The following is a 26,548-nucleotide window of genomic DNA, read 5'->3' on the forward strand; positions in this document are numbered from 1 at the left end:
TGCTGTAAGAGATATCTAAATATTTATAACATGCAGATTTTACTTTCCTTGCTTTTTAGGGTTGCTTTTGCATCTTGCTTTTTTTCCTGACCACTCCAGTCTAGCGATTGTGTTCAGTAATAACATGTAAATACTCACCACAGCCCAAAGTAACCAAGGCAATTATTTTTAGAAGAGAGAAAAAAAAGATATATTCAGTTTTAAAAACAGGAATATTTCTGGCCTCATGCAAAACATACAGGAAAAACTTAATTTTCTGTCATTCTGCAAGGACAGAGTGTGCTGCCAACAATATCATATTAATTATTGATGTGTCACCTTGATAAGGATCCTTATTGTCAGTGGCCTAGACTTGAGGGCACAGGCTATTTTACACAGCTCCCATTGATAAGTAGTTATGAACAACAGAAGATTCTCCACAAAACCCAAGTTAAGCAGAACTATCTCAAAAGGAGCAGCAATGCAATCACACACACAGGAGGTCTCGGCTACTGTGCTGTGATTTAGTAGATTGTCATCTCTTAGATGCCTGGATTTGTTTACAAATACATGCCTTGTATAAGACAATGAAATGTAAAGCTGAAAAACCAAGTACAACAAGAGTGAGGCTGACCACACCTGCAGTCCTGCTATTGCTGCTGGATCACTCACAACTGAACCCTTATTTGGCAACATACAATTAGAATATTCACTATATTGTTGATTCACAGCTTAAAATAATTAAAATGAAACATATATTAAGTATTATTATCTATAAATTGCTCCACTAAAACCAAATGTTAAGAGGTGTTATGAACGTATTCCCAGTTCTCATGGATTAAAAAGCAGCAAAACAATATTCTGAGAAGTACTAAAACAAATCCCTGAAGCACAGAAGTTAAAGAAAAAAAAGTATTTGAAAAGGTCCTTCCCATTATCATGATTTTATTTGACACAAATTCCATTTGTATTTTGCAGAAGGCAATACTACAGTCCCACTTATTTAAGGGCAGGGGAGGGGAGGCAGCAGGGAAAGGGGTAATAAATGGGTGTGAAATCAAGCTTAACAGGAGGGGAAAAAAATACTAAGCAGCATAACATTTAATGTTTTAGTAGAGACATCATAATTTAGAAAAAGGGTAGGGTTGGGAGGAGGAGAAGCAAGGCATTTACAATGCCCACTGCAATCTCAGCTGCTACAGGACCGCGGTACTGAATGACTGCTGAGACTTGCTATTAATTTCCTCATGACGTTTTCCCTCATGTCAACAAGTAGGCCAGTTATAGTTTGTGGATATAAAAGCATTACCTCCAGTAGAGAGATTTCACCCTTCCAGTCATTTTCTCCGTGGCAGAGCTTAGACTCTAGGGGTGTAGTAATGGGTAATTGGAAAGGAGGGAGTACAAAGCAGTTTTGATAAGTAGAACCCCATGGATGTGCCATCACAAGTTTCAGCTACATATACACAGTATCACAACTTCCTGCTCCACAGAGATTTTACTCCTGATTACAACTTATTCAGAGGGAGTAACAGGCTAGAGGAATATCAGGTACTTCCTGAAAGAAAAGCCAACTGCAACCTATCTCATGGCATTTAGAGCCCAACACCAGTTTCAGAATGAACAGATACACTCCAGCTAGGACCACAGTTTACAGCAGACCACCAGTTTCATAGATTTTATAGACCAGAAAGGGCTTTTGCCAAACTAAGTCAAAGTAGACTTGCACAGAAGCTTAGGATGCAAGCAGTCAGAGCTTTCACAGTTTAATAATTCCCTTTAACAGTATTTTAACCTCTCCTCCTATGGATCCTACCTCTGAGATTTGATACTGCCTAAGCAAAAATCAGAAGCTTAAAGGCATAAACCTGTAACTGTTGTTACAAAAGGCTCATGAATGCATGCAACCACACATTTCACACTAGAAATACGAAACGTAGCAATCAAATGCAAGTGAAAAGGCCATCACCACCAGCCAGCCTGAGAACAAGTGTCATTGCTCAGGGCAAGCAGCAGCATGGCAACCAGCTACCATATGTAAAAAGTGTACTACAGGTAACATCAAAGAAGAAGGGGAGCAAGCATGAATTTGTAAGAAGAATTTACAAGGTGATAAATCAAAAATTATCTCCCCCATTAGCCTCCTGTGAGCCAGAGAGGTTTAGGGAAAGGAGCATTTGAGCAAAGAGGTTTACAGAAAGTAATACAGGACATGAACCTTGAAAAAGCAGCTACTTACCAAAATTTATAGCCTAGAAAATTTCACTAGGTTATAAATTACATTTCTCATGAGAGATCCAATTGTGCACATAAGTATGCAAGTTTAAGTCACAATGCAAATATACTCCTATGTATGTATGCTAACTCATATGTGCCTCATTGAGTCTGAAGTTAAAATATGCTGCTGCAAAGATTGAGATCTACAGTCCCATTAGCGCTTTAGAAAGAGCTTACAAGCTAGAAACTTACATATCTATTATCCAATAACTTTACAGAATACATGTTCTTTCCTTAGATAAGCACCTTTCAGTCTTCCTGTCATGTTATAAAACATGCATCTGCTTGGAATAGATATTTAATGAAAGCATTCCTTGTAAAAGAGTATCTGTTTATGTTTACATTGCATTAAATATTTAAACAACTTGTTATGGAAAAGCACTTACAGAAATGTGTCTAAAGATGACTAGATTTTTCCGTACCTTTTCTTCTTAACCTCTTCCAGCAAGAGCTATTAAAACTGAACTGCTTATACTACTGTGCTAGAGTATGCATTTTGTAAGGGAACACAGACAGGTAGATAACATAGCTTAAGACCACAAAACTGCAAACCAGACCCAAGACTGGGAAATTCTGCTTTCCTATACTAATAACCTTTATGTCTACAACACCTCCAGACAACACAGGCTACGTCTGGTTTTCAGCCAAAAAAATCTGAGCTCCTCTCACATAGGCCTATAAGTACGAGGGGGCTCCATCTCATCACCACCAGAAGTGAGACTATATGGGTTTAGCGTAGCACTAGCTGGGTTTTAAATTACAGTACAAAGTGAAAATAACCTTGATGAAGTTCCAGTTGAAAAGAGACAATAACAATTTGGCTCTACTACGCAAAATAAAGCAATTCCCTTTTTCTAGCAAACAGAGTACTACTACATTCCAGTCAATCCTTATGGATGCAAGAACAAAATTTAACCCGAAGTATTTGAATCTACTTTTAATGGATTCCATCAGAGAATGGACAAGTACACAAGAAGCTTAAGATCATCACTTCCACAGAGCTTTTGACCTGCTTGTAATACTGACCATTAAAACTTTCTAGTAGCATTTCAAATCTCATGCTTAGTTTGAATATACTCAAAAGCTGCAATAGACAAAAAGGTCAAAAGCTCCAATACAGTCCCCAAAAGGTACTGTGAGGTTTTAACACATAAAAACCATCTGACAGTCTAAGAGTCTCAGAACTTTCACACTGAAGGACTGGGCTCAAAAAGCTTCACTCACAGCATGCTTACATTTCAATATTTATTCTACAAACCTTGACAAGGGAATATAAAGGTAAACATAAGCCTTAAAATGCCTTATCCTCTAACCAAATTACTTCCAAGCTTCAATTAAGATAAAATACAATGTCAATGCTTATTGAAGCAGCATTCATAAAGTATCAGCCCTTTAATTGAAGAGTAACTGACCTTTGAGATCATAAAGAGGCCAACCACAAGCAACCTACTTTACTGAGTTTCTTTATTTTAGAAATAAAAGCTTACCATTTTTCATACAGTATTTTCACTCCACAAAACATATGTTGCCATTTTTTATACCACTGGAAAATTGCTACCAGAAGTACCATGGCTTATCCTTCTCAGCACAGAAACTCATACCCAGAGGGATGCAAGAGGGAAATGCTGCTAAAAAAGCTTTAGAACTTCTCAGTTCCCTCAGCCTCTATTTCAGTCTAGTACATATCAGGGTTATACGGCTACATGCAAGATTTTTCTTAGTGTTGGTTGCTGTAGTGACACATCCAGAATCAAGAAAGTGGGAAGAATGCAGGAACACTCACATCTCCAATGTACACTCCTGGGCTCTGACTTTCAATCTTGTGTGTTTTATGCACAGGCACACAGAGGTTTTATTAACTGAAGTACGGTCAAATTCAGGAAGCATTTATAATGCATCCTCCAACTCTAAGAGGATATAGAACTTTGATCATAAATCAGTTTTTGTGGTTAACAAAGAAGTTACAATTTCATGGAAAAAATTAAAAAAAATTTTGTAAGGAAGGAAAATATATATTCTACACATGCTGATCATTAAACACAGTATTGACAAAAAGCAACTTGCATCTTGTGTAAACACTCCTTCCTTCAACACCACTGGCACTTTGGTTTGTTAAGGATGAACAAAGGAGGAGAAAAGACAAGCTGAACCAATACTCTGCTATCTGTGTTATTACTGCAAATTTTCCTTTCAACTACAATTTCATTACAGCTGTATCATATTTTTGATAAAAGCATGTACTGAGATAATTCAAGGACATTATGAAGCTGTATCTTAGAACTGCCTCTGTTAAGCAAAGAAGCATGGTCCAGTTGCTCTATCAGGAAACTGATGCTTTAGAATCCAAAATGTATTAATGGACCTGAGATACAAGTAAACATGACCCTGACTTAAAGGAAGATAAACTTGCTATTCGAAACTGGTTTATGTTGTTGTTTTGGGGGGATTTTTATGGTTTTTAGCATCTTAGACATGTCAGTTATGATGTTTAAACTAGTATACAACCTCCTTACTCTTCAAAAGACCGAAATATCCACTCAAATTAAGAGGCATTCCTATGAAAGAAAGTTATGGATATTAAATACAAGACACTTCCTTCTAAAAAGAAAACTGATCTCTCTCAACTAAGAGCCTACTGTAATTATTGTTTTGAAACATATACCCAAATATAAATCACAGCTTCCTGAATTTTATTCCTTCTGGGAATAAAAAAACAAAAAAACAAACCTAAAATAATAAAAGAATCTTAAACACATAGGCTGATCAATGGCATCACTAAAAATATATTAATTTCACAGAACACTGGAGTTTGGAGCCCTACTCCAAGCATCACAAGCAAGACCATGTGTAGGATATACTATGTTCTGTGAAACAACTCAAGATTAAGTCGTGTTACTTGAGTAGTGGTGCTACATTTTAGAATTGAGTGATCCTATAGAATTGCTGGAAGGAACAGATAAATCCCATGCATAATTATAACTAGAAAATTCACAGCTTTTGTTGCTTTTCAGTGTGTGCAGGCTTATGTAGTTTGTTCATCACTTGATAAAATAAGATGCATACCTACTGAAGATAAGTCAATGCAATTACTGGCTCACAACGACCCTGTAAAAGGATGTCCTCATTCCAGTCACACTGATGTCTGCATGAAATGCATGAGAAGCCAGTTCCTACAGAGCAATACTCTTAATAAATAAATAAATAAAAAGCAAGTTTCATCCCAATGCCAGTCTTAGGATCTGATTGGATTTAAAGGATTTGCCACATGAAGTTCTGAAAACAAAAATATGCCAAACTGCTCTTTACTTTGAAAACTGTTCTGTAAACTGCTACCAGCAGCATTCTAATTTAATTAAAGTATTTAATAAGGAATCTAAAGTGAAATCAAACTTTTCTTCCCCAGTGAGCATACATATATATCTTACATACCTGAGACACAGGAAAGAATTACACATTCCTCCCCATCCAGTCATTGTCAATTAATTTAGATTTTAACATACTATACTCATTTCTATTCACAAGCTTTTTACACATCTAGTAGAAGCACACAGGATACACTCATTCTAGTAATACGTAGCAGTTGTATTTCAGAAGTTTTTTCAAACTAACACTGCACTCCAACAATAGCATTATCTGCTGCACATTCATGGTATTACATACATGGAATACATTTGCCTATTTTAAGCCTTCATCTGTCCTTTAACAGCAGTGCTCTGGCAAGGAAGCACAGCTAGCATATTTACAACAATCAAGCCTTACCTAGAATCCCACTTACTGGAATACCCAACCATTCAGTACCATTACTCGGGTCCTAATACATTCTGTACTTTCCCTTTTAAAATACAGTATTGTTCACATGGAATTCTACTTCCAGAAGTGCCAACAGCTACCATCATGTCATTCTCGGACAATGTCTAGTGACTAGGACTAACATGTCAAGTGCCTAGCCCATGTGCCTTCAAGCTGCAGGTAGCCACACTATACAAGAGCATCTGTGCTAAAGTTGTAACGTCACTTGTTAAGCCTTGTTAGCTTGAGTTCTGACAGGATCCTCAGCTCTATGACAGAGCTGTAAACTCTAGCTCTGGAGTACACATCAGTTGCACATACACCCTGAAGGCAGGTGCAGCTGCTCAAGCACCCTCTGAAGTCAGAGGAAAGCCTGCTCAGGAGGTTAGGCTCAGAGTGGAAACGTGAGGTAAAGTTGGGTTTGATCAGGTAATGACCATCCATTATATTTGAAATATAATGCATCTTGAGGTGTTAATTAACACTGCAAAGTTAGAACTGCAACATGTCACACTGCCATGGCCAGGAAACTCAATTAGCCTTTCTCTCACAGTCTGGGAAGCAGGGAAGGGCAATCTTTTTATTGTTGTTACACTTATAACCTGAAGCTTGTAAGTAGGGGCTTTTTTCTATATCAGTCCCTGTTACGGCACGCAATGGCAAGTAATACCAAGTTTAGCTGAAGCTGGGCTTCCCATTCCACAGCTGTAATTCTTGGTGAGCTTCACTTTCGTCACATAAAGAACATTTGTTACTGCAAAAGTTGTTACAGTTTCAGATAGAACGAAGAATCTTTATTTCTGCCAGCTGTAAAAAAAAAAAAAGTACTCATGAAAAACAAAGCAGGAGTTTTAAATATCATATCTCTGTAGTCTGACTGATGTACAGCCTTATCTGTTTAGGATGCTAGAGGGTTTTACATGAGCCTAATGTTCCTGGTTCCAAAAATTTTTCATGAAGAGGCTGGGATTTCACAGTGTTTATACAGATTCATATTTCAAAAACATCCCCTTTCATTATTATAAATTATGTAATGATTAATTTGCAGAACAATTTCAGGAAGTGAATAGTTTAAAACTCAGAAGTACTTTTCAAATTACAACAGCTACAAGAGATGAAAGATACTGTTAACACGATTAAAGCAGCAATAATTGTTTTTGAAAGCCTAGCCAAAAAAATACAGTATTTTCATCAAACTTAAGCTCTGGAGCTTTTAAAACTATTCTAGATCTGCAGAAGAACTCCTGATGGGTGCTCATGTTTTGAATATGAATTAGTTGTTTGACTGCAGTCATGTGTCTATGCACTGTACCTTCTCTTCTTTCCCATGACAGATGATTGAAATCCTGCCATATCACATCCCTAAGAACTTTCCAGCAGAATATTTTACACAAGTCTAAATGACTCATTCAAGGGGTTTTGGTTTTTTTTTTTTTTTCTTTAGTGAAAATTTTAAGGGGGGGAATCTACTGTAGCCAATATTTTTCTAAAGTATCCTGAGGGAGTTTGTATTAAGAGTTTAAAGGATGGAACCAGCTTTGGTATTCCATTGCTGGTTGCTAATTTATTATCTGGAGGAAGTCTCATGAGCCTTGAAAGAAATCTTGATGAAAAGGGATCCGTCTCTGCTGCATGGGGTTTAATTGACTTCTCAGTCTTGCAAGAAGAATGCATTAGTATTATCTACGCCTCTGTTTAACCATCAGCCAAATGGCAATCATCGTGATGAATTAATTTTCCACACTGCCATGCAAATCATAAGCTCACACTCCTTTTGTGGACCTATTCCGCTTTAGCAGGGCACTTGGTAGAAACCCATATGGCCACAATTCTAAACAAGATCATAAGGGATAGCTCAGCAGGAAGGGAGAAGAATGCCTAAGGGCCATCACGTTTACCCAATCTGGTTAGAGTCAAACAAATAGTTCTCTCTTTTCCCCCTCAAGGGTGTAGGGGAGGTTTAGCAATTTCTACTGCAGGGCTTCACATCCAATTAGTACCCAGCATTTCCTTTAATTGTCTCTAATGAACCAAATTCTCTCCTGATTACTTTCTGAGTCTGGAAGTGCAGGAGCCTACCTCAACAAAAGCAGCCTCAGATTACAGTCACATTGCACAGCTCTGATTAAGCCAGCATGGGGATGCAGAGCAAGTAGCAGATTTTGGTGCAGTATCACCAGGCCTCAACCTATAAAGTCTTTCCTGGAGAACAGATAATCTTTACAGTTATGAAAAAACAAAGAACTCGGCAGTCATCCTAGAGTACAACATTTTCCAACCTCATTCCTATTTTTGCTGGCACCAGCTATCAGCATCCCAAAGAGAAGGGGAAAACATGTAACTGCATTAACATGAATTCAGCAAGTCCAAGATGGACTGGGAAGCAGACCTGAAAGGTTTTTCACACAGTGGAAGTGCTCTTCACCTATCTGTTGGGTGCAGAAACCTGTGGAGAAAGAATTCCAACCTCTGCGGAATCATAGAATTTTTGCATCACATTCACATTTCAGTAAAGCTGGAGACCAGCAGTAACCAGTGTGACTTTACCAGAATCACAAGGTTATGAAGTTATCATTGTTTAAATCCTTCCATCTTTATTTCTACAGCCGAAGTCCTTCTGAAGAGTTAGCTACAATTCAGCTAAAGAATTTAATATCCTGCAAGTGCACATTGCCAGTCCTTTGCTATTTCCCTCTAGTGTTCAGCAAAACATTATACCTCAGATAAAAGAGGAAAAGATGACACAAAGCCTAATTGAATTAGCCTGATTATTGTGGCTGGAAAAACCAACATAGAAACAAAAGTGCTGTACAGAAGATTTATTTTTTCCCCCTAGTGGCTAGTTTTTTTCAGCAACATATATGGTTACTGTGATGCTGGATAGTCTAAGGAGAGGATGCCCCTAGAATTGTAAGGCACACCTGGGACTAAAGAAATAGGTTTATGTTGTAGGTGTAACAGATTTATGCTTCACACTTTAGAGGCAGCCTGCAAGGCTGAACGCATTTCATGAAGATGGCCTACATCTGCTGCAAACTACCAAGAACAAAAAAAAACCCAAAAAAACCCAAAAAACAACAAACCAACTATTGAGTATAAGTTTATCAGACAAGCTTTATTATGCTAGCCTACTTCAACTGATTGTATGACAAAGTTGAAACATCTTACTAATCCATTTATAAGTAGTTTGATAAATTCCAAACTTCACAACAACAAGTTTGCCTTGGCATTAGAGAAAATCAAAAGGGCAAACTCCATGATCTAGCAAAAAAGTTACCCTAAAAAAAGTAATGAAATCACAGCTAAATAATAGTTTCACTTCAGTGATTGCTTGTTAATATACCACCTCAAGATAAGTCAGATATTTCATGAAATATGTCTCACCTTTTGAATAAGGCAAGGCCAGACATTCTTTGCAGCAAGATTATCTGGGACCACAGCTCATCCAGACATTTTCCCTAATTCAAGCTCTTCACAGCTCCTCCTTGCCTCCATCATTATCTTAAACTTAGACAGAAACCCTAGGTTTGTGCAAAGTCTGATTCACACACACACACCCCTACACACCTTCTTCCTGTACAAGATAGAAATGAAAATTGCTAGGGAAGACAAACATTCTAAATAATTTGATAAGAGGGCACTTCCTGTTTGATAAGGATCATGTTCACCGACTGAACAAGAGGTACAAAGAGCTTTTACAAGCTACAAACAAAAAATACGTTTGCTTTTCTTAGCATATACTTCTTTACAATTCAGTGCCTTCCAAACAAGAAAATAAATTAGTCAACCAGTGTATTATCTGCCTAATAGGTTGATATTTTAAAATTATAATCCAACCTACAGCTTCAATATCAAAGCCAAAGTGCACTTTAGAAGCAGCACAGCAACTAGTTCCAAGACTTTATGTAGATAATACTATTTATGGTATCTGATTGCATGCTGCAGCATAACTCAATCACATCATGCTCTTACTATCAATCACTTCAGATAAGGACAGTGTAAAACTAACCTTGAAATTCAGTACTTTTGTCAGATTATGCAAAACAGCACATTGCTCATCAAGCTCCAGAAATGAAAGCTGGGGTTTTATTTAAAGTAATTACACAGATTCAACAATGAATGAAGCACCACACAGCCAGACCTTGGTATATGGTAGGAGACAGGTTAGCTTTCACAAGAAAGCCATTCGTACTTCAAAGTTACTTAATGCCATAGTTCCCACTGCTGGTTACCACAAACAAGTCACCACTTCGAGGCAGTGATGATTCCTACCTTAAGAAGGGAGAGACAGAAATACTGGACTGAGTTTTCTTAATTTGAGATTCAAATTGGAGGAGACCCCTTTAATGAAAATAAACCCATTACCTTTAATGCCCAACAAGCCCTACAGTTAATCACAAGATGTGGGTACTTATCCACAGGATGGTTGTAGTGCACAAAGACCCCACATATTTGCACTTAAATAGCTAAAGTGCTAATTGTTTACAGATGTTGCAGTTCTAAAGCTAGTTAAGAAACCTATACTGTTTCTTTAGACTTATATTTGGAATATCAGAACCTCTTAGCATACAAAGATCTTGTTGCCGAGACAATAGCATACAGAAGGCAGGTAATTAAAAACAGACATTTAAAAAGCAAGATACTAAATTTAGCATCTTAACTAAACTGCTGTTTAAATGACCTTTTACCGCTTTAAAAAAAATGGTCACTTTTGAGCAAAGGCAATACTGCTTAACAGGAATTAATTTCTGAGACATTTTGAAAATGCTTTTAGGAGTGATTCCTCCAGCCCCTCCAGTGATAACAGGCCAATAAATGACTGATTATTAAAAGAAACTGCAAGTGATCAGGACTTCTGAACATACCAGGCCCCACACTTTTTAAATGCATGAATAAGGAAAAAAAATTCTCTTAAGTACCCAAATGCAAATTTTTCAGCCTACAGAGTAAGGTTATCTACTCTACCAGTATGAGGAGACTACATGGTGCACTGTTAGATTCTCCTTCTTGTAAACAAAAATAAAGCTTGTCATCTATAACAAAAATAATGAAAATGCCTCAAAATTAAAACAAACAAGCTGGCAACTTCATTCTAACAAGAGAAGCACAATCCAACTTTATTGGGAAGGACAGGAAGATTGATTTGAGTACATAATTTAAAGCACAGGATGAAGTCCTTAACTGAGCAAAATAATTTTGATCCGAGTGATAAAATTCTCTTACACACCTAAACCACATACTTGAAAGTTATCTTCCACAAAGACCCCTTTACAGGCTGTGGCTGCAAAAATCAGAACTTCATTTTGGAAACTGAGAAAAATCTATGAAGTGGGATGAACAAAAGCAGGAAGACAGTGCTACTGCAACACTAGTGACTTTTGCTTTGCACCTTACAAGTGCCCCATAAACTACTGCTAAACAGGCAAGGCTAAGAATTGGTCTGAACAGTTTATAGTCGCATTTTAATTGTTTAATTCAGATTTATCAGCAGTTTTCTTTAGGTGATATGACACATACCATCCGCAAAACAGATTTCCTATGTAAGAACAGTGATGTATAAATAAGTGTGACATATTTATTTTAACACATGCATAAGCTTTATGACCACAAACCCTGTATCTTCCTCTCCTACAGTAGCTTGACTCAGCCTTCCAAAGCCTTTCTGGACAAGATTCACAGTTCTTCCCACACACTGCACTTCTAGTAATAGAGACATCACATACAAGTTTCCTTTCACTACAAAGCACTAGTTGCAATTCATCAGAGCCAAATCTCCACCTTCAGCAGCCAGATAGGTATTTCTAATTTTTGAAGGGGATCCAACTCTATAGCTAGGACAGCAACAACACACAAGCATGCCACTGAAGCTCTGATGCAGCAGAGATAAGACTTTTATCTTCTTGCCCAGAAGCACTTCATGAATGCCATTTCAACACTGACAGCCAACAGTGCGCACATTTGGGCACAGTGAACACTTTGTCCCAGCCTTCTGGCACACTCACACCGCAGTGCTCAGCACAGCAAAGCTGAGCTGGCAGATGAGGTGCCCCTGATCAGCAAGCTACTATACTTTGGATATCGCATATACATGCTGTTTTCTAGAACCATTTGTCAATTCATCTGTTTTCCCATCAGACATACTGCTACCATTCAACAGGCATCATTGTGTGGGGGGTGTGATCTGTGCTTGAGCCAAACGGGCAGAGCACATACTTGTGCTGTTCCCTCTGCACTGACAAAGCCAGGGAACTCTGCCAGGTCTCAGGATGCTTGAGGGAAAAGTGAATATGCAACCATTCCACTCATTCAGTTTAGACACATACTAACAGTTCCAGTCATCTACAGTTTCCACACCGATGAAGCTGGGGGAAGAGAGATGGTAGCAAGGAGCAGAAAGAAGGGAGAAGAATTACTGTATGTCTATTTAACTGTCTGTATCACCATTGTATATTGTATCTATACTTTTTAATGGCACTAAAGTACAAAAGGAAATCAGATGCCCAGAATATATGCTTGCTTAACATTGCTTAGTGCCAATTCCTAACAAATTGCTATTCTATACAGTTTTTCAGTATAGAATAGCAATAGACCCAGAACAGTTACCTTCTAGTCAAAACCTCAAATCATGAAACGCAGCAAAAGGAAATGTGGAAAGAATCAAGTCCTTACTCAAAAAACCTGAACACCACCAAATTATTCTAAGCAAAATCTCCATGTTGTAACAGCAGCTCACTCCAGATGCGCATAATTTTGTGCTAGAAGGACAAATGAGGTCATCACAGAACAGTTTGTGTTGGAAAGGACCTTAAAAATCATCATTTCCCTGCTATGGGGCAAACCTCCCACTAGACCGGGTTGATCAAAGCCCCATCCAACAGGGGGCATCCACAATTTCTCTAGGCATTCTGTTCCAGTGTCTCATGACCCTCAGTAAAAAATTTCTTACAAATGTCTAACCTAAGTCTCCCCTCTTCCAGTTTAAAGCCATACCCCCTTGTCCTGCCCTTATGTACTCTTGTAAAAAGTCTATCTCCAGCCTTCTTGTAGGTCCATCTGTCAAATCCATGTCTCTCCAGTTTACAGACAAGGATGTTGCGCAGGACATTGTCAAATGCTTTGCAAAAGTCCAGGTAGATGACATCAGTTGCTCTTCCCTTACCCACAGACCCCATCGTAGAAGGCCATCACGTGTCAGGCACAATTTACCCTTAGTGCTTAAGCACAGTTTCCAGGAGAATCTGCTCCATGATCTTGCCAGGCACAGAGCCTTAAGCCCTTTTTCTAGAAGCTGTGTATGAACTGAAGAAATTAGAGGTATTTTTGTGGCTAATCATGACTACAGTCACTAAGCTCTGCAACAGTAATAATAAAATCTACATTGTCTTCAAATTGATAAGAAAGTATTTATGGCATGCATATTTTTTTTATTGTAGAAAACTGGTCTCTGCTTTGAGTAATATTTACACTGGGTTTTGAAACAATTCTTTTAATGTAGCAAGTATTCAAACGCGTTTGAGACTTGATGGTGGTATTTCAAGCTATTTGCCAGCAAAGTCATTCTGGGCAATGGAAACCACATGTTCTAAGAAATTAAATCACAAAAACAGGTTTTATTAAGATCTGCAACATCCATTTCCCAAAGTACGGTCTCCATGTGTTCAACAAGCATGACATCAAGTATGACACATTAAAGACCACAAACTATTATTAAAACATGCCAGTCTAGTAAGTGAGGAAGTAACTGCAACTTGCAACACACATTCACCCTTGCAACTCTTTTACACTGTCTTTTCGCTAATACTAACTTCACAGCTGTCTGGATCAATCTCAGGCCAGTAACCTCAGGACCCAAACAGATTCTGGTTTAGTACTGATGTTTCCAGAATTGCCAGTGACCCCATACAGGATAAAGGAAGGATGATCAGCCAACACGTCACACCAGCAAGGACCAGGACCAGGGGAAGGCCTAGTTCAGACGGCAAGCATTAAACTAAAGATTCAGGTAGAAAGTGTGCTTCTATTACCAGAAGATTCACAAATTAATACCTTTATGCCAAAAGGGATTGCGAGACAGATGATTGGACTGATGATTTATGACAGGCTCTTAAGTACTGAGTCCAGTAACTTGCATTTGAATAAAACTCAACTTAAAAAGTACCAAGTGCTGAATCAAACACCTCTAGAGATGGAGGATCTATCCCCAGAGGTTAACAATCTTCCCCGCTTGAGGTATCATGCATTAAATTGTTAGCTTTCACTTTTCCCTTCCTGTTGTGCTTTTCCCTGCTAAGCCTTCAGCATGCAGGATTTTCTGCCCTTGAACATTCTCACAGAAAGTAGTAATGTCACTTCCCCCCCCAAAAAAAAAATTATTACAAAATTACTATCTGAGCTCCACAGACATTCACCTTGGATCTCATTTTTTGTGTATTTAACACATTCCTCATACTAGATTCCACCACGCCATATACAGGAGTCAAACATAACTTTCCTACACCTATTTCCCTATGTCATGACATTACAGGCCCATGCTGAATGGAGCTTCTGCAGTGACCACTAAATTGTTCTCTGACACAGTCCCTCTTTGTGGCAGCACAGTTTATATTCCTCATTCCTAAGCTCTGCATTTCCCTAGATCTTCTTCAAAGACCCAGGCAACACAAGCCACTCCATATGAGCGGAAGTGGAACGTGTGAGTTCATATTATAATTACAAGCACCAACGCAAAGTATTATGGACATGAAACACAGAAGACTCAATTCCATTTCAATTCCCCAGTGGCAACTTTTGCAATACAACTGTTCAGTATATTTTAAACAATTCACTAGGCATTTTATTGCTAGTACTATTTTTTTTGCATTATAATATACTGCAAGAAATTATAAACAAAATTTCTTAACAAAAGGAGTATTTGACAGAGCATGCTTTCCTTTAAATTGTGCTAACAAAATTTAATTTCATAATTTTGTTTTACTTTAAGCAAATCATATTTTTTTTACAATTATTTTACCTAGAATTGGCAAGATCAGGATGCAGGACTAGTACAAAAGCAGGACGCCCAGATTAATGCTAGCTGCATCAGCCCATTCACCTTACTCAAGCATTGGCCCTCTGAGCTCTTGGCTAAGACATTAAGAAAAACAAGTGCAAAATATTTTTATACAGCCAGTATATCAAAGTTTTTGACCCTATCTTTTGTCTAGTTTCATGGAAGGCAAAATGTACACCTACCAGAGGTCAAGTTTTGTATCCAGGAGGGTAAAAATTTCCTCCACATCATGCCAGAAAGCATCAGACCCCTGAAGCATGAAATTAATATAAACAGAGTGAAAAACAAGTGGGATACAATGTGTTCCAAAGCTCCTTCAGCATCTGATGCCCTAAGTCCCCAAAGACTTACTACTCTTATTTCACTTTCAGTCACCAGCAACTTCCCTACTGGATCACAAAGCCTCTTCTGCAGGCCTTGGAAGTGCCTCCCGAGAACAGTTTAGCCTCCTTATCAGTACTACATGGTTAAGGAGGCTGTGCCAGCATTTCATTCCCATTAAGCCCTCCTAAAACATTCAGTCCAAAACCGTTCAAAACAAATGTATATCCAAACAAATGGAATATCCCACCTCTAGAGAAGCTTACCTAGGTAGCAGGTTACAGAAAGCCCCAAAACAAAACAAACCCATCCTCAGGTTTATAAACACCATCTCACCAAGTTCTTCTCATCTTACTTGTGCTAACAGCTGTGTTAATTAATTATATGTTACTTCTCCCTAAAGCCATAGTGAGATTTTAAGCAATGAATTTCAAAGCTAGATGATAATAATTAAAGATAAGCAGGAGTAAGAGATCACTGTGGGGTATACTGCTAAAAATGTATACCTGTGATGAATATCACCATGGAAATTGAATTTCCTCATCTCTTCAGGTTTATAAACATCTAGGGCAATTCTATAATCCTTAAACTGATCCTGTTTCCTATTTGCCATAGAGACTAGATGAGGGAACTGTGTCCAATTAAGAGCACAAATGTTTGCTCAATGTCTACTGCCAAGACCTAAATTCTAGTATTACTTTATAGCAGGAAGCTGGAAAAAACATTCCAGAGCCATTTGAGGTCTTATTATGATACCATATCCCTAACACACTGCCACCAAAATTGATTTGGAAGCAGATTTTCAAAGTGAAAAGCGAATATAAGGTATAATTAGGAAATGCATAGATAATATTTCCTGTCTCACTTTTCAGGTAGTGTCCATTATCCATTATGAATTTTTAAAAAGGTAAATCAAACTGAACACCGAATACAGGTACTGGCTATAGGGAAAAAAAAGTGGGAAAAAAGCACTCTACGCTAAGAGTTCAAAACACCTATCAGTAAAGTTACTAACAGTAACTTCGCTTTCTGGAAATCACATCAACCTGAAGATACTATTTTTGTCAATCTTCAAGTTATCTTATTTCCAATCCGCAACTGCCCAAATACATTGGTATGTACTAACAAGACAACCCTTCAAAGAGGGTTTTTCTTTGTGATGTCCTCATCCTGCATTTTACACCCCCCAAACTATAAATGATCTAAATATGGAACAGGGAACACATGGTGCTGTAAGAGGTAACACCCCCAGTCTAACCGGGAATGACTACAGAGACAGCTCACCAGACACTTCGTCCTTTCACAGGCTCCCCATGCTGCAAAAGCATAAGTAAAAGGCGTAACATGGGAGCTAAAAGTAGGACTTCAGGGAAAAAAATAAAAAAATAAAAAAACCAAGCCTGAACAGCCACCCACCCTCATCACTTCCTACTCCCACCAGGGCAATACCCATCCTTTTAAATGCCAAACTGAAGGAGAAGCAGTTAGTATGAGAAGTGCAATAAGCTGCTAACGTTAGAAGCAACACTTTACTACAAGAGCCAAGAGATCTTCAGAAATTGCACCACGGAGACTTCAGTGGGGAAGCACTAGATATTGCAGCAAGTGTCTTAAAGCTACCGGAGTAAAAACAACACTCACAAAACATGTCACAGGAAGTGTAACTTCTGCTTACTACCACCCAAACACTCCAAAGTGAAATTTCCCACAGGAGCTCCAATTACTCCGTAACACATGGCAAGCATTTTGCTGCCGTTTCTTAAAACAAGTACAACAGAGATTTATTTTTTTTTTTAAAGTCATTTAACCATGTAAGGACAGCGTTATTTTAAGGCCAGCTTACTGGGCAAGCACATACAGCACATAAAAGAAGAGTTAATTTAATTTGTACATGCACTTGTGCTGCGAATGAGTAACCGCTGAATGGTCTATAAATACCTTTACTACCACGGATTTGGTTTCTTTCCAGAACTAAGCAAAAACTCAGCCCAGGCACCTGAAACTTTATCCTGTGGGGGAGCGTTACAGCTGCTTCTATTTGCAGCTTTACGACCTGCCCCGCTATCCCAGGCGGCGCAACCATCCTGCCCGGTTACCACAGCCTGAGGCAGGGGGGCGCACACATGGTGATACTCGGGCGAGGGACACAGGACACCGCGATGCGCGATTCCCCTACCGAGCCGGCGTCCGAACCCGCAAGGCAGAGTTGAGCTGCTGACGATATGTTAAAAAGCACTGGGAAAAGCTAAATATCCCCCTTCCTCTTGTCCCCAGCCACTGCGCGCTCTCCGGGGCAGCGTTCAGCCCGCCGACCCACAGCGAGCTCCGCGCCCGCGAGGAGGGAAGGAGGAGAAGGGCGGAGGGGAACGCGGAGTGGTGCCTACCCGACCGGCAGCGGATGACATCGCGGAACTCATCGGCGGCGGCTTCGTCCGCCCCAGCTACTGCAGGGGCAGCGGGGCTCGGGTGTCCCGTCTCAGCCATGCCGGGGGAGCGCGGGGCTGGGAGGGAGGAAGCCAGGGACAGAGCAGGCCCGGACAGGACAGGTAAACTGCGGCGCCGCCCGCCCTGAAATAGCGCCGGGGCGGTGGCTCCGCTTCCAGCCCCCCCCCCCCCCCCCCTCCCGCCCCATCACCCTGCCCCCGCCCCGCAGCAGCAGATGGGGAGCAAGGAGGGAGCCAACGGCCCCTCGCGGTGCAGAGGCACCGGGCAGCCTGCTCCGCACCGGACAGAGGCGGACCGGGACCAGGGCTGGTGTCTCAACTTCGGGGGGTTGGGGTTGGGGTTAGGGTTAGTCGCCGGAGTTTGTCTTCTCCCCCCTCCTTTGTAATTCATCCCTGGAGGGGTGATAGGTCCGGCACACAGTCAGGTGGCCCCGCTCCGAGCGACAGCCCAAGGATACCTGTAGGCTTGTCAAAGCGTTCAGCAGTCTTTAGGGAAAGAGGACAGTGAAAACATTTCCCCTTGTGTTTTGATACGGGCCACACTTCCCGTTGGCATTGCTTCATTGCACTCTTCCATTAAATGTCAATTTGGTCGGCTGCCTTTAGCTCACCGCTAATTCCTTTCCCTTCCATTTTCTCTCTACACTGGCATTCAGGATTTTCCTTTTATGCTCAGTTTCCCTCACCTCACCAGGCTCCCAATAGCTTGCACCACCTCATGGGAGAAATAGCCAGGCATAGGCAAGAAATGTTCTAGGATGGATTTAAATACCCATTCTCCCTATGACAGAAATCCAAGCTCTTACAAAACTTGCCTTAGAATATGGACACTCAGGTGGCATGTAATCACCTATTTTTATTTGTTCGTTTATAGGACAACAATGTGGTGTACTCAATAAAAATTTAGCCTAACTGGTTCTTGGCTTTAACACGAATTCATAGATAATTCATAAATAGATACAGAAGGACAGGAAATTAAGGGTAAGGGTGTAGAAAGGATGTATGCTTTCACTTGTGTTTGCATAGATAAAGGACGTGAATCTCTTTGTGTATGCCAGAGTATGTCAGAAGAAATGTACTCGTCTGAAGATAATGGAGTTAAATAAAGTAATCTAGAGTAAAATCAAGTAAGAAAACCAGGCCAGAGACAATGAACAGTTAGAACAAGACTCTTTACAGGCAGTGAGACATTTGGTGGTAGCCAGATCCTGTTGAACGGGACTTGTCCCTAAATGTAGCCATGGGGCAGACCCTTCACCCGGGTGTTGTCTTGTGGATGGTTTCTGCCCTCTTGTTCATAAAGCATCTTGTAAGATGAAATAGGTGGGAAGTTTTGCAGAGTCTGGTATTTTGAAAGTATTTTTCACCTTTGTTTGTGATGATTAGTGGTTTTTACTCCAACAAAGTGAGTGGGAAAAGAATGAAGTATTGCCACCCTTAAATAATAAAAAAGCATTACTCAGGCTCAGAAAAGGCATGAAATTGTTCTTATTCAGGGGAGAGATATCATATTTCTTCGTCCATATTCCCATTTTCAATTCCCTCTGGTCACCCCCGGTGTGTGCCAACTCTCACAAACTGCCAGTGATGCAATTTTGGCTCCCACCACAGGAGTTCTTGCTAGAAATCCTGGCTAAGATCAGATTGCGGGCTGGGTTACAGCACTACAGCTAGCGAGGAGAGTCTAGTTTCTCCTCCCATAACACCATTCTGTGTAATACACTGTTATCACCCTCTGCCAAGTTTTTCCCAAGCTATCAGCTAGATACTCCCAGTCCTGCAGCAAACCAGACATTTGGTAATTTGTGTCTGTCGCTCTGTATCTTGTTTCTCAACCTCTGCCTCTCGTTTTCAAGTGGACTTTCTTTTTGTGTTCTGCTGCTTTAGGGAAGATGGCATTAGGCACATGCCTTCCCCTCCCCCACAATACACATAGCATTGCTGAATTTAAAATGGGATTCACGTGCTCCTCAACAGCTGATCCAGAGCTTCTCATACATTGCCTCTTCTGCCTTTAAAACCCACATGGGGAGACAGTATGGCTGCTTCACTCTTCTTATTCCAGCTTGTCTTCTGTCTGCTCCCAAGGGCAAAATGGAGGGAAGATAATTTTGCCTCTTTATGGCCAAGTTGTGATCTCTGTTATTCCATAAGAACATGTTGAAGGAAACCAACTGGGAGAGAGACAAAAATTTTATGACAGACACTTCTGTTGCTCCAAACTGCCTGTATCAGTAGCCAAAATTGTATTACTGTAATTTGACAACAGTAAGAAGCATTATCTTAACTAAATGCTGAACCTGTTCTACTTAGTTTTAGAGAACCAGCAAGACTGTATGCAGAACTTCAGTGCTAAAAGTCTTAACAGATTTGGTTATTGTTATGAACAGGTGTAGTCCCTTAGTGTGCAGTACTTAAGGTTTTTGGGCTAAATACGAAATCTGCATCCCAGTTCCCTAAGCACTAGATGGTACACCATTATATGTACACACATATATACATGCATAAACATGTATGTATGTTTGTAGCGCTGCTGTTAGCTAAGTTCTGAGAGTGTCCAGTAAGAATTCCCTCCTTTCTGCAGTATTTTACATCATGTTTGTTATTATTCTGTTTATGGATCTTGTTTGCCCACAAACGGTATTCTGGTTTGAGACAACACAGGTCTCCAGGAAGCTGATGTAATCACAAAACTTTCTCAAGTATTTAAACTTCTGAAGTCCAAATCAAGCTAAGACACTAGAACAACATATATTACATTCCTTTGATAAAATTATTTCATAATGTTAGTAATGGAAACAAAATATTTTATGCACTTATTTTCTAGAACAATTACTCTAATTATGGAGAGGTTTTTCTACCGAGGCCCCTAAAATGTCACAGTAAATATTTTTGTCATGTCACAGCAGCCAAATAGCAACGAGATTAGTTTGCAACACTTTGTGTAGTTATATGAATCCAGAATTCTTCTCATTGATTTGAGCAACAGTACTTGTGTGTTTTAAGCTCAGATGCAGAGCAGGACTCTTCGAAGTTCATGTTGATGCCTGTAGTGCTACAGAGCCTACATTCGAAACACACAGTAAATTCTGAGAAATGTCACGTCTTTGAATCTTAATTGAAACTACAATTTCCAAAACTGAGGAGTATGATATGTGTTTAAAAAAAACAAAACAGTAATCTTCAGGGTTTGCTAGCTAATGTTCAACATGTAACATTGAAAATCTTGCTCTTTGGGCATATATGCTTGTGCATGCACGTGCACGTACTTACATGTATGCATGTCGCGTAGCGTGTAATTTGTTACTTAAGGATAAGAATATGTTCAGGATCAATGATGCTGAACTCTTTCTAGCCCATTCTTGTTCTAGAAAGCAAGTTTCACTTAGTTTATAGTCACCCATAGAAAACATCCTGTATTTGTAACGTATACTTTTAAAGCTAGTCGATTAGTTGAATGTCAGAAGCTGGGGCTGGTTAATCCAAATACTAGGGAGGCCTTCAGTTAGATGCTGCATTTTAAGATGAACAATACATTTTAATGCCATATTTGAAGATTATTAACAACCCATTTCAGCAAACTATTGGCTTAATAATAGAATCTAAAACATGCTTAGAGTCTGAGGTTAACATTTCTGGGTGAGAGATTATCCTTAAAGGCATATCTATGCTTCAATTACACTTACACTGTTTTTTTTAGTTCAACAACTTGTTGCTAGTTGTGTTTAGGCAGCTGCTTGTTGTAAACTATGAGGTGTAACAAGTATTTGCTTGTTCAAAATTAGACTTTATCCACCATTTTCATTAATATATGCAACATTATAAATATAAAGATATGACCAAAAGCTTACATGGGAAAAAGTCCTGAGTTCCAGGTTGGTAATTGAATTCCTTTTGAAGAAAGGTCCAAAAAATTTATGAAAAAATGAACATTCTGGATTAAAAAAAAAAAAATATCCTACAAAATTATGAATGCCTTTTCGAATGGTTTATATTACATTCTGGCTCTGCTAGGCAATCTGGGATACTTCAGAACTTTCTTCTGCAGCTTGCTTAAACTAGGTAAGGGAGCTCTTGGTAAAAGTCAAACTCAATCTAGTAAAACACTGTCTTCCCAGGACAAAAAATGAAGTTGTTATTATTTATTCTGCCCATCACATTTAAATACCAGTTATTTAGCTAGGTAGGATTCTGATACTCACATTATCTTTTAATTATTTTATAAGTCAAAATGAATAAACAGTCAGAAGAAAATACATGAAAGCTTTCCTTGTGATAATTTATGCTTTTAAATGATTGCTTTGAAGCAAAACGGATGTGTGGCCATGTTACAGACTTCATCTGATCTAACTAATTTATGGTAACTCCCTCAGCTAACAAGAATCACATGGTATAAATGGAAAATGAGACTCTATTGGTGTTGAGAATAAACAGGTGATTTTTTTTCCGTCTTTCATAACTGCTGTTCAAGACTGCATATATTTTTTTTGTCACAGATCATTAAAAAACTTGTTTTTCATCTTAGAATTAATTTTCTAATCTATTCAAGCAAAACCGGAAGTCAGCACTCTAAATACAGCAAAAACCCTGAAAGTTTATTTTCCGATAGGTACTTGTAAACTGGTGACCTACTTACCTTCTGGGAACACAAATACTAGTGCAAACTGCACAAAATCTTGTCATGGGCTTCCTCATGAAACTGCTTGTGATGGATAGTGTTATGCCTTTTTTTCTGCATTTCTTGCTGCCACAACGCTTTTAAATTTGAAGATATATTAGAAAGCTATACATATAAAGCAGTGCTGTGAAATGCTTACTTTAGATTTGATTTTTAGTGTACTTAATTCTGGAGAAAAATGTATGTTGAATCTTTAATAAAAAAGCCTTTAAGTAACTGAAACTAAATAAAAATAAATGCCAAAAGTAATAATTTATTGCACAATGATGTATCCTGTATTAAAGCCCTTCTCCTAAAAAGTTACAAAATAACCTCTCAGTTACAGCACTCATAACCATATTTACAAAGGCAATCAGCATTGCCTCATGCATAGACTTAAGCACTCTCTGTGAAGTAGTGCCTAATTACATTTTCATAGCTATCATTAGGCATCTTTTGCCGTATACTGTCATATGCAGTAAATGCTTAAATATTTAGGTTCCTATCTGCAAAGATATTTAGGTGTCTAGTACTCTTTTCTAATTTGTAAGAATTAGGGACCATTAGGGACCTTTTCCCAAAGCCAAAGTATTTGAAATTTTCTCTCTCAGAAAGCCTGTTGGAAAGTTTTGTGGACCAAAGCAAATCATCACAATGATCTGAATTCACCATGACTGTGCCTACAGTGCAGACTTCAAAGAAATAGCCTATTTAGCATTTTTTAAATATTCTTCACCAAATCTTTATACTTTTTAGTAGTATTATTACAAATAATCTAATATAAGTATACCTAAACTTGGACAAAACTGCCCGTCATAATCAAAGGAAGTTTTTATTCAGCATTACCCAAAATAAGATGTAAGCAAACTCAAGGAATGTTTCTTCTTCCATATTCTGATCTTCTCAATAGTGTTGTAGTAGTTGGTTATGACACTAAGCAGTGCTTTTTTGTTTGTTCGATTGGTGTTTTTTTTGTTTCGTTTTTTGGCTGTTATTTTTTTTTACGGTTATTTGGGTTTTATTTTTTTTTTTATAACAATGTTGCCCTTCCTCTATTGAGTATTCCTAATTCGCCTTAAAATTTACAACAGAAGACTTACAGGTTTTAATGCAAACTGTATCTTGGTCGATGAGAAAATGAACATGAGCCGGCTTCAGTGTGCGCTTACAGCCCAGAATGCCGACTGTATCCTGGGCTGCATCAAAAGGAGCATGACCATCAGGTCGAAGGAGGTGATCCTGCCCTTGTACTCTGCTCTTGTGAGACCTCACTTGGAGTATTGTGTACAGTCCTGGTGTCCTCAACATAAAAAGGACATAGATCTGTTGGAACAAGTCCAGAGGAGGGCCACGAGGATGATCAAGGGACTGGAGCACCTCCCATATGAAGACAGGCTGAGAAAGTTGGGGCTGTTCAGCCTGGAGAAGACAAGGCTGTGTGGAGACCTCATAGCAGCCTTCCAGTATCTGAAGGGGGCATATAGGGATGCTGGGGATGTACTCTTCCTTAGGGAATATAGTTATAGGACAAGGGGTAATGGGTTAAAACTTAGACAGGGGAAGTTTAGATTGGCTATAAAGAGGAAATTCTTTCCTGTTAGGGTGGTGAGGCACTGGAATAGGTTGCCCATGGAGGTTGTGAATGCTCCATCCCTGGCAGTGTTCAAGGCCAGGTTGAGCAGAGCCTTGGGTAATATGGTTTAGAGCGAGGTGTCCCTGCCCATGGCAGGGGGGTTGGAACTTGATCTTAAGGTCCTTTCCAACCCTAACTATTCTATGGTTGTATGATTCTATGTATTTGATCTCATTTTAAACCTGTCCTTTATTATTGTTTGGGCACATCTGCTGGGGCTACAGTTTACTGAGATACAGTTAAACAACAGATCACTGTGTGTGGCATATGCACAGGTTGTGGTTTGTTCTTTATGCACAGAAGAATGCTTTTTTTTTCAGTCAAAAAATACCAGAGCAGGAAGTCTTGCGGCAGGGGAAGTTTAGATTGGATTTAAGGAGGAAATTCTTCCCTGTTAGGGTGGTGAGGCACTGGAATAGGTTGTCCAGGGAGGCTGTGAATGCTTCATCCCTGGCAGTGTTCAAGGCCAGGTTGGACGAGGCCTTGGGTAATATGGTTTAGAGCGAGGTGTCCCTGCCCATGGCAGGGGGGTTGGAACTCGATGATCTTAAGGTCCTTTCCAACCCTAAGTATTCTGTGATTCTATGATTTGCAAAAATCACATAGGGAAGAAGGGAAAAGAGAAAATGAAAATGTATGTGGATGACAAATGGAGTTCCTGATCTGATTATCCTTCACAAGTTTGAGTTTTGCTCTTCATTTGCTTAGCCTTGCATTGGTATAAATGCACTTACTGAACTTCAGGAATGTGTGTAGAAATAGAAAAAATACATAGATAGTATTCTTGTAATAACTTCAGTAGTGAATTTTTGTAATGAACACTTGGACACAGATGAAAATACAGAGTCTTGATCTGAGTATCATCACGCTTGAAACAGAAAATTCACAAGCATTCATCAAAATGTCCCAGCATTGTGTTAAATATCATACCAGTTTATAGATAAATTGGCAAAGGGGTGCAAAAGATCCCCAGTGATCAAATACTTCTTCTTCACCATGTCCTTACTGGTAAAATTGCAGTTAGTTAGTTTTTATATGCACTAGTGCCTAAGAAGGAAAATGTCATTCTAAGGAGCAATATTAATGATTAATGAACTTCATCCTTTGATGAAATTGTTGTTAAAGAAGCAAAAGGACTGTAGTGGAGAAAAACTTTTTGGATAAGCTGGATGGACTGCAGCTTCAGAATGGATATATGTATGGTATTTTATTAAATGGTTAAAGCTCTGAAAAGGAGAAGGGTTAGAGGACCTGCCCTTGTCTAATTTTCCATTGTTGTTAAAATTGTAGTTGACAGTTCAGGTTAGGATGAATTATAGAGAGGCACTTTTAATGTGAGGTTAATTAGCAAGGTTTTTCAGAGAGTTTCAGATCTCTGGTACAAACCTAGCCTAGCTCAGCAGCAGCTGAGAATCATTACCAGAACATTATTGTTCACTTGTCTGTGTGAAATTAGTGTGCAGCTGCAATTCAATTTGAGCAAGTCGTATTTGCTTGTTACTGAGCTACAGTGTAAATGGGAACTAATTGCCTCTCATATTGGTTCTCCCAGCTAATCCAAGGGTCACTATTCATCTATGGAGACTAAATACCTGCCTCTTTTAAGACTAGTCTTGGAGCAAGGTTCCACTTGCGTTTTTTGCAATCAAGTGCTTCTCTGTGGAGAAAGTCAGACTTCATCTTCCTGGACTGACTGTCAGGGATTTTCAGCAAGCACTAAGTTCACATTCCAAATATATGCAACAAAAAAAACTATTTTTGAATGACATTTGGACAAGGGCTTTTTAATTATTGTCAAGTGTATCTATAGATTGACCTGTCAACTGTGAAGCAACTGCTCTGATAAATTATTGTGATTGTACAGGGATTTCCACCAAAATGTTTTAAATAACTGCATTGAGATTGAAGGGCTAATGACTAAAAACGATCGGGGAAGTTAGAAAGAAGCATTTGAATATTTCGTCTCCACAGAAATGAAGGAAAAACACAGTAAGAGGTCATTCTTCTCTTGTGAAATTCTTCAATTACCTGCAGAGTTAAAAGGAAGCTTTTAGTCAGATCTGTTCATGACTGAAATATATTAGCAAGCTTGGCCAACTTATATATTAACTCAATAATATATTTTTTTGCTCCTAACACTATAGACATTATTTTACACTTTCCAATACTTGCAAAAAAAGAGATGTGCGTGGTGCATTGAATCCAATTTCTTATATTTGAAATATTAAAGGAAACACAGGTATAGCTGTATCTCTGCAAAGCACTGAAGTAATCTGCCGGCAAACTCAATGTGCACAGCCAGAAATCACTTTACATATGACTCACTCAGCACAGCCGTGGTCCTTTCATACTTCAGGACAAGCCTAATTTTATACACTTGGTTGGCTATTCTTACACAT

The 26,548-nt window shown here is 39.0% G+C and overlaps 1 protein-coding gene across 1 annotated transcript in view; it reads right to left on the bottom strand.

Moving 5' to 3' along the window:
* Positions 1-17,984, bottom strand: part of LOC133211693 (dystrophin-like) — a 431,855-nt gene extending 413,871 nt beyond the window's left edge. The window contains exon 1 of the mRNA XM_061352261.1: positions 17,800-17,984. Within this exon, the coding sequence (XP_061208245.1) occupies positions 17,800-17,899 (100 nt within the window). The 5' untranslated portion in view covers positions 17,900-17,984. The remainder of the gene's footprint in view (positions 1-17,799) is intronic.
* Positions 17,985-26,548: the final 8,564 nt, after the last annotated feature.

This window comes from Neopsephotus bourkii, unplaced genomic scaffold (genome assembly GCF_033783945.1).
Source record: "Neopsephotus bourkii isolate Nb327-2 ecotype Australia unplaced genomic scaffold, CSIRO-AGI_Nbou_v1 NB_653, whole genome shotgun sequence".
Classification (NCBI taxonomy): domain Eukaryota; kingdom Metazoa; phylum Chordata; class Aves; order Psittaciformes; family Psittacidae; genus Neopsephotus; species Neopsephotus bourkii.